Source organism: Schistocerca nitens, chromosome 5 (genome assembly GCF_023898315.1).
Source record: "Schistocerca nitens isolate TAMUIC-IGC-003100 chromosome 5, iqSchNite1.1, whole genome shotgun sequence".
NCBI classification, from domain to species: Eukaryota; Metazoa; Arthropoda; class Insecta; order Orthoptera; family Acrididae; genus Schistocerca; species Schistocerca nitens.
Window position 1 is genome coordinate 455,775,211 of NC_064618.1, and position 12,584 is coordinate 455,787,794.

The following is a 12,584-nucleotide window of genomic DNA, read 5'->3' on the forward strand; positions in this document are numbered from 1 at the left end:
TTAACACAAAAGAATGGCTCTGAATTAGAAGAAATCCTAACAATAACCCATACATTTCGTAAGTCACTTACCTCACAGAAAATGTTCATGACACGGAAATCTTCAAGACAGAGCAAGTATACAGCCATCTAAATAAAAAGATTCTAACAACTGTAGTCTCTAACTACGAATAGGCTTGTGGTTAGCAAAGGAAGATTTCGTTGCAGAGCAGACAATGTATTTAGCAGATTTTACCTTAATCATGTGACATCCCGTTCGAAAAATTATGTAATCGTCAATAATTCCATTACCCACATTTTACAATCTACGTCCAACCAATATCAAATCTCCATGACGGACACACGTCCAGACCGTCCGCTAGCGCTAACACTGCTTCTTATCTCCATCACTGTCAACTATTAACTACCAACCTCCATCAATGTTGACTACTAGCTTCTAACTGCGAGCTCGACCAGCCACAGAGTCTCTTACAGAGGGCGCACAGCACTGTCAGTGATATTAATGCAGTCTAAAGCGCTGCCAACATACAAACATATAAACGGGCTACTTATAATGGTAATATTCTTCAACCGCAAGTCTTGTGTTAATTATTCCTTCATTGCCCCATTTCGTTACTTTGTTTGACATAATGCGGCAGGTATAAAGGGTCTCCCGGGAGGAATCGACAGTATTCAGGGATAGGACGGAATAAACATTCGAAACAAAAATTCTTCTTCTAAAATGTAGGTCTTAAGAGATATGACGATTTCTCCATCTTTGATTCTGTGAAATAAATCTCTTCTACTGCAAGCTCTTTGATTTCCATATTTTGGGAGGAGGTGGTACGGGAAAAAACAGGAAAAAAAGTCTAGTTGTATGGGCTCTGAAATGCATTCCTTAAGAGCTATGATCACTTGTTCAGTATTAGAGATTTATTTCACGGTAACGAAGATGACCAAGTGTTCGTAGTTCATAAGGTACGCACTTTAGAGCCTATGTTTAGTGGACTTTTTTTTGTTGTTTTGTTCCACACTACCATCTCCCAAAATATGGAAATCAAAAAGCTCACAATAGAATAAATTTGTTTCATGCAATCGAAGATAAAGAAGTGCTCGTAGTTCTTAATGTATGCATTTTAGATCCCGTGTTTACTAGACTTTTTGCTTAGATTGTACCTTCCTGTCATATCCCTGAATATTCGTCATTCTACCTGAGGCACCCTGCATAACATATGAAAACTAAATTAGAGGTTATTCGTTTGTTATAATATAACTGATAAGGCTTTTTTGTGTGGAAGTACGGCACATGGCAACACTTTCCATATTCTTGAGAGACCATCAGACGTTGTTACCTCAGTAGCGAGGGAGATAACCTTCGAGTACTCTTATCTGCTACACATGCATCATCGTTCAGCGAGGAAACTTGGCGTGCTAGAGGTAGCACAATGACTCGCGTTTATGAAACGAAGTACGACTTATGGGCCTACGTTGAGTTCACTAAGGAGCAGGGTGTTGTAGTTGATGCTCCATACTCCACTCTTCGTCGACTTGCGGCTAATTAGCTTTTATCGCAAATATTATAAAGTTTTTGCTGGTACTTAAGTCATTTGCAGTGTGTCCCACAAAATATGACGTAGGGGATTAGAAAGTGATTATTTGCTTTATTTTTCAACTTCTGTTCTGATTACGTAAATAAGAGCGAAACCAGTGGTATGTCTTATCGCAATTTCTTAATGCTGGAATCTGTTTAGCAATTCAGTATTAAGTCGAAATTCTTTGTTAAATAACAAAAGATATTTTAATGGCCATAATAATTTTATCAAAACTGTTTCCTTCCTTCAGGTACCGAATGATTTAATTGTCTTGATTACTGTTGAGCAGTTACTAAGGGAAAATGTGGACGTCTTCATTAAATACGAATACCAAAGTAAGTAAGTACCCTCTTTTACAGTCCCCCTTCACAAATTTTCGTGACATGACATTTTCCCTTAGATGACGAAGTCGTCTGCGTTTCCTTTATTACTGAGATATGTAACGGATATACTGGGAAAATCACACCTGAAATGTTAAGCTGTGTAAGCAATTAAATACAATGCAGGTAGTGAACGAAGGGGAGTTCTGCTGCCGACAAAGAATTTCCGTATTCCCTAAAGCTAACTTCTAGGTACACCATCCCAGCCAGTCTGTTCGCCCTTCAGGGGTTAAGAGAGGATGTGGTGTTGTGGGGGTGACTGCAAAATCGAGTCAGATATACAGAGAATTTCGCAGTACGAGATCACTTAACAGTGTGGCATTGCATCCCGTCTCCCGACTCCCTACCCTACAGTGGACTTGATGCATGCATTGGTTCGACTGAGAATGGCGTCATAAAGCCATTATAGCAAGGTGGCCCACAACTTTTGTAACTGGTCCTTGATATCTGATACTGGGCTGTGCACGACTCCTTTTAAAAAGAATAGCCCGATAACGACGTACCCGCGCGCGTCTGCTTTCATGCCCAGCAGCTAACTCGCTACAAATAGTAGTTTGTAGCTGTGATCCCGCAATGAAATAGTCTACTCGTTGACTAGATTGAGAATTAATGAAATAAACAGAAATATTAAATAAAAGATAAATGAATAATTAATAAAAAAAGTTTGATTCTAACGTCTGTAACTGATGTAGATGACACAAGAGGATTACACTGAATAATGTTTACTCGAGGAGATAAATGGTCCTACGATAGAGACGGCAAGATAAACTTATAAAATTCAATAAAGCTGTGTTTAGAGCTTTATGAGAATGGTAGCATAATTCCCGAGCTAAATACGAGATCTGTTCAAAAAAAAGACGGAACTTTGTCCACAAAATTTTTTCCACGCTTATCTTTTAGTTATAACGCATGGTCTCTTTCGAAATACTTTCCTCCACAATTAGTACACCGCCCCCAACGCGTTTCCACTTCTGGAAGCAGTCTTGGTACGCCTCTTGTTGGATTGCGCGAAGCGTCGTTTGCGAATTTTCTTTTATCTTGTCTATCGATGAAAAATATTCGTCCTTTCAGCGGTATTTTCAAATTTTTTTTATTTCCATTTCTGCATTTATTATTATAACCAGCGTTACCACAGATTTGCCTTTTACCAGACCTCAGAGTCCCGAATCGCTCCCTTGAGCACACAACTCAAAAAGTATATCTGTCTACACTCGACTCAAGCAGTGTTCCACCATTGCCCAACTCTCAATGGCTGAAGGCCATCCTCACCAAAAATACATCGTTCTTATGTTCTACATACATGATTCTGACTCAATTTCACCACTTTCCGTACGAAACTTATATATTACAACAATATTTAATTAAATAAATGTTATAAATATTGTCACACTCAGACCATGCGCAGTAAATATAAATAAAAGTTTGTTTACAAATCAATAAGCTAGCGTTTTTTGCACAAGTGCGCTCATATTAAATGACAACAAAATGACGTTAAATATCGTTTAAACAGTATATGCTTGACCAAAGCGTCTTTTGGTACTCTTTTTCAATACTGCTGGCAATTAACACATGTGACTAACCACTTTTAAATTGCACTGTTTTTTTTATATCGAGATTAGATTAGATTAGATTAGTTTTTCGTTCCATAGATCCGTGCTGAGGAGATCCTCGTGGATGTGGAACATGTCAAAAGTGTAATCATATTTAAATAACTCAATTGGCAAAAATAGAGGATGTTGCAAAAGTACGTAAGCACCCTCATAAAATTCAAACGAAGTAGCAAACAGTAAAACAAAGTCCTTACACGTGAAGAAGGGATGGGGGAAACACTTTTAGCCTATGCCACTAACATGGCGGCCACCTTGAAATTAACCATTTTGGATTCAACTCAGAAATTTCCAATGGGAACGGGGTCATATTATACGTCAGACAGCTAGAGATTTTCAAGCCAAAAACGCTGATGTCGTTATTTTGAACATAGCTTTACTCATTCTAGAGTTATAACCAATCATGTGTGGCTGCAGTGTGAGTGTTACATAACGAAAAGGCATTAAGCCGACAATACACACTCCCGAGAGAACACCAACAGTCATAACAACGGTTCGATATGCTGTCCATTACGTCAGTGTTAATGCTATCCTCCGAACCCAGTCCTGATGAACTTTGACTAACGCACCCGGCTGAATTTGATTGCACGCGTCAACAGCGAGCTGCTTAAGATGAACAAGATACCGTACTTTTACGGTATAAACCAGTGCTCTGACATGACCCCACAAGTAAAAATCCAAAAGAGTTAAATCTTGTGAACGTGGTGGCCACTCCGCTTCACACCGATGGCCAATCCACTTTTGGAGGAACAGCACTTCCAGGTACCCACGCACACTGCGTCCACAATGCTGCGGGGCTCCATCGAGCTGGAAGAATTCCAGAAATATTCCGTCCTCCGTTAACAGCGAAGGAAACACCTCTTCATCCAACAACCTCAGATAACCATTGGCTGTTAATGAACCTTCAATAAAAGCTGCCCCACCACTTGGGTAGGCCACACACTACACCAGACGATCACTTTTTGGGAGCCGACCGTTTTAGATGCGCCAATCCAGTGCGAATTTGCGTCCGACCAATATCTGTGATTCTGCTTGTTCACCTCACCATTGATGAAGAAATTGGCTTCATCACTGAACAGCACCTGACAGGCAAAACGAGAGTTTATCTGCAGTTGTTGCCTCACCCTTCCGTGAATAGCACTCGACGGTCTGGGTCATCCTCATTCAGATGAATTTAGTGTGCGTGCCATTCGTCCTGCGGTAAAATTCGCAGAACTGAGGTACGCCTAACCCCACTTTCTTGCGACAGGCGACGATTGCTCCATTGCGGACTCTCGCTAAATGATGCCAGCACGCTTACTCTTGTTGCTTCATAGGTGGCGGTCAATGTTGTTGCTTCATTGGTGGCGGATTTTGGTCTTCCAACTTTCGGTTTATCTGCGACGGGACCTGTGCCCGAAATTCGGACAAAATTTTGGCAACTGCACTGTGAGAAATGGGTTGTCTAGTCGGGTGGCGACTGTTGAAATCCTCAGCAATGATCCGTGTGCTTCGTTCTCCTGACATCAAGATGATTTCGATGTGATCTTCTTGCGATAATGACATTTTCGTAACCTGTAAATGAGGAAACAACGGTTAAACCGAGGGCATGAGCAAATATTACCTAACATTTAAACATATTAACAAGTCAGGCAGGGTGTTTGTACTTCACATCGTTTAAAACTCCATTTGATTCGTTTTCGGTATGTAACACTCACGCCACTGAGCATATCCCTGCTGCCACACATAACTGGTTATAACTTAATAGCCGGCCGGAGTGGCTGTGTGGTTCTAGGCGCTACAGTCTGGAGCCGAGCGACCTCAGAAATTAAGTCCCATAGTGCTCAGAGCCATTTGAACCATTTTTGCCATATTGGTGACATAGGTATAAGTTTTTCCTCAACCACTTTCTCACGTGTAGGGATTTCGTTTTACTGTTTGCTACTCCGTTTGGACTTTACGGAGGTGTTTCCGGACTTTTGAACCACCCTGTAGTACCATAATCCTTAAATATGTTCACATGTATGACAATTGGTATTCAGGCTGCATTCAGTTACTAGGGGATACGATATTCTGACAACCATTTGCTTAGTGAAAAAGATATAGAAATGTGTTAAATCAATAAATAAAATGGTTACAGATACACGGCTTTCAGGGATGATAGCCATAGTGCAATGCTATCATCTGAGATATCATTTGGTGAAATCTCACGAGGCATTTAAAAGCTGTTAATTCGAATGTTCATTGCAACAATATTTAATGACTATAAAATATTATCTTCTGAAGTGTTTAAGTTATTAAAAATATTATAGTTTCATTGCATGCATGTCATTTTTCTGAGCTCGCAGATGTATTCAGGGTTGCTTTATTACGTAAATGTGATCTACTATAGAATTTCTAAGAGCTGTAAGAAACCATATTTCAGACTGTCTTATACTTCGCCATTTCTGGTTCATCCTCTGGTCTTTGGCTAAGAGAGAAACTATCGTCCAAGTTCCCTGTACTGGGTTTTACCTGTTTCTGGCGAATCGCTGCATTCCTTCGTAGCCTGTGCAGTGCTGTACCAGTCGCTTTTCTAATTTAGTGTTCAGCTGTACAAACAACTCGCGGCCAAACAACTCACCTACGTAATTCTTGCTTTGCAAGGCCCGAGTCATAGTACGAATGGGAACCCAGAAACATAACACAATCACTTCTGGCCTAAACTAGACCTTCTACGGGTTAAGTAGCTCACTCGACCACCAATGTTCTCAACACACTCTACCATTTGAAAGTATTGATTCGTCGGGCCACACAACCGCCTCTAATAAATTACTGCTTGGTTTCTGTGCTCTTTGTCCTACTGAAGACGAGCAGCTTTGTGTGCCGCGATGTGTAATGACCTTTAGCGAGGTGCCCGACTCTCAGTGTCATGCAGTTCGCTCGGAATTCTCTGAGAGCAGAAATTCCCGTCGTATTTGAAAACGTTTGTTGTTGACAAGGCGTGACACTCGTCCTCGGTCTCTGACGGGTAAATTCCGTTTATAGCCATTGCTGTTACGTCATTTTACGTGGCTTGAGTGATACGATATCCCTGTACACACGTTGGACAATACACGTCGATAAATGAACAAATAGAGGAATTTTATTCGCGGAGTGATCTTTAGCACGTCCGAACACAATTGTTGTTTTCTGCCTCAAAGGGGGCCAACTCGCTTCAAAACCTGAAAAGAATAGGAAAAAAAGGGTACCCGTTCCGAATTTACTACCGCGAAATCTTGTGTAGATTGCACTTGTGCATACTTGCCCGATGCTGCGGTGTCATTCCAGTCTCCAGTTCATATGATACGTGCCGTGACAGCTGGCGCTAAACAGGGAATCGGACGACGACACATTTCTCAGATATTGTTGTGGCGTGTTTAATAAATATATGACAGCGATTCTGCCTGGTTACGGGGATAAAATAACAAGGGTAACACTCCAGAAGGTATGTTTATGACATTTTTAACAGGTGTAATAATGTATATCGGCTTTAAACTACTATCGATATTGTTCGAAATAGTTGTCTACAAAATTTCCTCTACGTGGCTCCACTTTTATAATTGGCTCCGCTACAACCTTAATAATACAATGAGGAGCCAAATAAACTCGTACACCTGCATAATAACGTGTAGGACCCCCGCGAGCACGCCGAAATGCCGCAGCACGACGTAGCATGCACTCGACTAATGACACAATGAATCCTGCAGGGCTGTACATACATCCTTCATAGTACGAGGGAGTGGAGAACAAAACGTTGCAAGGCATCCCAGATATCCTCAATAATATTCATTGTGGGGAGTCTGGTGGCCAGCGGTGGTGTTTAAGTTCAGAAGAGTGTTTCTGGAGCCATTCTGGACGTGTGGGGATGTCGCATTGTCCTGCTGGAATTGCCAAAGTCCGTCGGAATGCACAATGGACATCAAAGGATACAGGTGATGAGACATTATGCTTTCGCACGTATCACCTGACAGAGTCGTGTGTAGACGCATCACGGCTCTCATATCACTGCAAAGGCACATGCCCCACACCATTACAGAGCCTCCACCAGCTTGAACAATACCATGCTGACATGCAGGATCCATGGATTCATGAGGTTGTCTCCACACCCGTACACGTCCATCTGCTCGATACAATTTGAAACAAGGCTCGTCCGACCCGGCAACACGTTTCCAGTCATCAACACTCCAATGTCAGTGTTGAGGGCCCAGGTGAGGCGTAAAGCTTTGTGTAGTGCAGTCATAAAGTGTACACGAGTAGGCATTCGGCTCCGAAAGCCCATTCGATGATGTTCCGTTGAATGGTTTGCGCGCTGACGTTGTCCTCGTATTGAAATCTGCAGCAAATTGCAGAAGGGTTGCACTTCTGTCACGTTGAACGAGTCTCTTCAATTGTCGTTGGTCCCAGTCTTGCAGGATTTTTTCAGGCCGCAGCGTTGTCGGAGATTTAATGTTCTACCGGATTCCTGATATTCACGGCACACTCGGGAAATAGTCGTACGGGAGAATCCCCACGCCATAGCTACCTTGGAGGTGCTGTGTCCCATCGCTTATGCGCCGACTATAACACCACGTTCAAACTCACTTAAATCTTGATAACCTGCCATTGTAGCAGCAATAACCGATCTAACAACTGCGGCAGACACTTGTTGTCTTATATAGGCGTTGCCGACCACAGCGCCCTTTTCTGCCTATTTACATATCTCTGCATTTGAATAAGCATGCCTATACCAGTTTCTTTCGCGTTTCAGTGTATAATTAACGAGTTCAAATTTATTTTCGTGTACATATTTGTACGTTTTTAGTGGAAGGACATTTTTCCGCTGCCACAAGGTGAAAATGGGTCTCTCATTATTGCAACTGTCTTATAAACTACTATCTCTCCAAAAAAATGTCATTCAGGTTTTCCGCACAGTTCTTGGGGATTTATACGGAGCTATAATCATACGTTTTTTCGCAAATTGGCATTTTTTTTACTAAAATTAAAATTACGCCTAGTATTTTTTTCTGGAGGCATTCAAATTTTGTACGGAGAACTTCAGAACTCTGAAAAAATATACAATATTCTGCAGTAATGTCCGATGCCGACATCAGTCCACATAGATTTGATGCATGGGTAGGCCATAATTGAAGCTGTTCCGTTGCCGATTGGTCGGCTACTTCAAGATGCGCAGGAAACTAGTTACAAGGAAACCCGCCGTTACCGAAAAGATTTTACACCCAAATATTCCCGCGAGAAAACGATGCATGTCGTATTCCACTGGCTTCTGGCATCTTCGGCTCCATTCATTTCGAGAGACCAGAAAATGACACTTGAAGACGATAGATGGCATCTGCTTTTCGGACCATCTCCCAGTGTAAAACCTGACAGCCACTTTTCTGAAAGCAATGTTGTCACAAGCGACGAATGTGACTATGATTTCGACTGAAAAATGTAAAAACCATATAAAGTAGTTCAGTACTGCAATTTCGACCTCTAACTCGTTATCAGGGATCTCACAATACTTTACACTTTAAGTTTTACACGATTTCTCCAAATTAATAATTTTTGATCCAAAGTGGATCCCCATTATGAATTTTGTAGTTCCAACATCGGATTCCTAATCAGCGATCCAAAGATTCTAAGAAAGAACGCAGTTTTGCACGATTTTATATCCATTTTTGTTATTATGTCCATGTTTTGATACGTGTTGACGCATTGTGCGGCTCCACGCCCATTGCTCTTACTACAATGATTCCATACAACCGAGGGGCATATGGACACCACTGCACTGCTACGATTTACGTCAGCGGTAGAGCTAGAAATGACCTCCTGTTAATAGTTCCACATCATCTACAACGCTCCAAAACGGATATTGTGCTCTTTTAAAGAGGTAGGTGATAGTTTATGCGTGGAAATTACACTGAGGTGGCAAAAAGTCCACGGATACCTTCTAGTGTCGTGTTGGACCTCTTTTTGCCCGGCGTACTGCAGCAACTCAATAAGTCGTTGGAATCCCCTGCAGAAATATTGAGCCATGTTGCCTCAGTAGCCGTCCATAATTTCGAAAGTGATGCAGGATTTTGTGCAGGTACTGGCATCTCGATTATGTCCCATAAATGTTCGGTGGGATTCATATCGGGCGTTCTGGGTGACCAAATCATTCACTCGAATTGTCCAAAATGTTCTTCAAACCAACGACGAGCCACTGCGGCCAGGTGACATAGTTCATTGTCATCCATAAAAAATCCGTCGTTATTTGGAGACATGAAGTCCATGAATGGCTGCAAACGGTCAGTCGAAGTAGCCAAACATAACCATTTCCAGACAGTGACTGGTTCAGTTGGACCACAGGACCGAGTGTATTCGACGTAAACAAAGACCACACCATTATGGAGTCACCACCATTTTGCACAGTGCCCTGTTGGCTACTTGGATACCGAGCGAGAGGTGGCGCAGTGGTTAACACACGCGACACGCATTCGGGAGGACTATAGTTGAAACCCGCGTCCGGTCATCCTGATTTAGGTTTTCCGTGATTTCCCTAAATTGCTTCAGGAAAATGCAGGAATAGTTCCTCTGAAAGGGCACGGCAGGCTTCCTTCCCCATCCTACCCTAATCCGATGGGACCGATGACCTCGCTGTTTGGTCCCCTCCCTTAAATCAATCAACCAGTCCATGGTCTCGTGGGGTCTGTGCCATAGTCGAATCCTACCACCAGCTCTTACGAACTGAAGTCGGGACTCATCTGACCAGGCCACGGTTTTCCAGTCGTCTAGGGTCCAACTGTTATGGTCACGAGCACAGAAGAGGGGCTGCAGGCAATGTTCTGCTGAAAGGAAAGGCACTCCCGTCCGTCTCTTCTGCCATAACCCATTAACGCCGAATTTTGCCCCGTTGTCTTAACGCATACGCTCATCGTACGTCCCACATTGATTTCTGTGGTTATTTTCCGCAGTGTTGCTTGTCTCTTAGCACTGACAACTCTACCCAAACACCGCTGCACTTGGTCGTTAAGAGAAGGCCGTCAGCCACTGTGTTGTCCGTGGTGAGAAGTAATTCTTGAAATTTGATATTATCGGCACACTATTGATGCTAACGATTTCCGAAATGGAATGAGCCATGCGTCTAGCTCCAACTACCATTCGGAGTCCAAAGTCAGTTAATTCCCGCCGTGTGGGCATACTCACGTCGGAAACCTTATCACATGATTCACCAGCGTACAAATAACAGCTCCGTCAATGCACTGCCCTTTATACCTTATGTACGCGATACTACCGCCATCTGTATATGTGCATATCGCTATCCCATGCCTTTTGTCACATTGTATTTCCGACTCTCTCTTTCCAAGCATTAATCTCGACTGGCGGGGTCTGCTGGTTAATCGGATGTGGCATGTTAATTTTAAGGGGTGGCCAGATGCCCTTCCTGTCACCGCCCCATACCCCCTGGGAAGGAATTAGTGTACCCCAACTGTCTGCCTCTAGTGTAAGCCATGACCTAGTGCGAACGTGTTCAGATGTCAGCGAGCCGTGTAACTGAGGCGGAACGTGGGGACCGGCCCAGTATTCACCTAGTGGGATGTGGAAAACCACCTAAAAACCACATCCAGACTGGCCGGTACACCGGCCCTCATCGTTAATCCGCCGGGCAGGTTCGATCCGGGGCCGGCGCGTCTACCCGAGCCCAGGAAGCAGCGCGTTAGCGCTCTCGGCTACTCTGCCGGGTCAGTGTATTTCCGACACTGAACCAGAGAAACTGGCGTGAGACTACAAGTCACACTTGTATTACAGTCTACTGTCGCACGTGGCACAGTTGCTGAGTGTCGTCGCTGGTGTGTTACAGACGGGCCATGTCGGCGGCGGGGCTGGAGCTGCTGACGAGGACGAGCCTCAGCCAGGCGGAGCAGAAGCCGCCCGACCTGCGCTCCTCCTTCGCGACGCCCATCAGCCTGGATGAGCGCTCCTGGTCCTGGAGGCACCTCAGGGTACGTCCACATCTCCAGTGTCCTAACAATACCCTGCAGATCGTCCAAACTACGACAGCAACAACAAGCGCTACAGTGGCCAAGTTCTTAGAATATGACAGGACAGGGGCATAGTTTGTTACCCACCCAGACACATAGTCATTATTGACTACACAGTCACATCCTCGTCCATAATTTCAGTCGTGTCTAAACGCACACGCACACACCCACAAGCACACACGCATACGCACGCAAACACACACACACACACACACACACACACACACATACACACACAGTTTTAGTCGCTGTCTGAAGTCTCGAGGTATCTTGTGGCGAACATCGTTTCAGATGTCCTTTTGCCCCATCTCAGAGCTCATGTAGCCAGAATCCAAACACTCTTAACGATGCGCGCCGTGCGATAGAAATTACGCCACTTACTGCCCCGCTGATCTGATTAGTGGATTGAGCCGTCCAGGATTAACCCCTGCACTGCTACAACATAAATTAGTCTAAATATGGGTCACCACTTTCGCTTTTATCTACCACACAGGGTTAAAAATGCCTCCACTGATATTTCACTCACAAATGCCCTTAGCAATGGAAATTCTTTTGGAAGACTCTCAGAGCCGACCGCTGGATTGGAAAACGAACATCACAAACAATCACAACACCGTCTTGGTTTCGTTTCTATTCTATCGCACCACTAATCTCTTTCATAAATAAATCAGGATTACAGTATACACAAAAAAGGACCTGACTCCAAATTTGAACTAGAAGAAACGGAATTTATTATAGTCTAATAGAGCCCGGCAAGTCTACATCGGTAGTTAACACCACCCAAATAGCTAAGGGCTCCACGCTCTACTACGCTTGCTCTTCCTATACAGTCTGAGTACGCAAACTAAACCGACATATCTTAAAATCCGAGAAATGATTAAACCAATTCACACACCCGACGACGGGAACACACTAGCGAACGTTTCCGAACAGAACAACTTCATTGGTGCAATAAAATCTTGACAGGTTTCCTCCCGCATAAGATCGCAGTGTGAAAGGCTACTCTTTCTTTCCATCTTCTGGT

The 12,584-nt window shown here is 43.5% G+C and overlaps 1 protein-coding gene across 1 annotated transcript in view; it reads left to right on the top strand.

The window, feature by feature from the left end:
- Positions 1-12,584, top strand: part of LOC126260008 (adenylate cyclase type 2-like) — a 516,154-nt gene that overhangs the window by 246,821 nt on the left and 256,749 nt on the right. Inside the window, exon 3 of the mRNA XM_049957168.1 lies at positions 11,380-11,521. Coding sequence (XP_049813125.1) covers positions 11,380-11,521 — 142 coding nt within the window. The remainder of the gene's footprint in view (positions 1-11,379; positions 11,522-12,584) is intronic.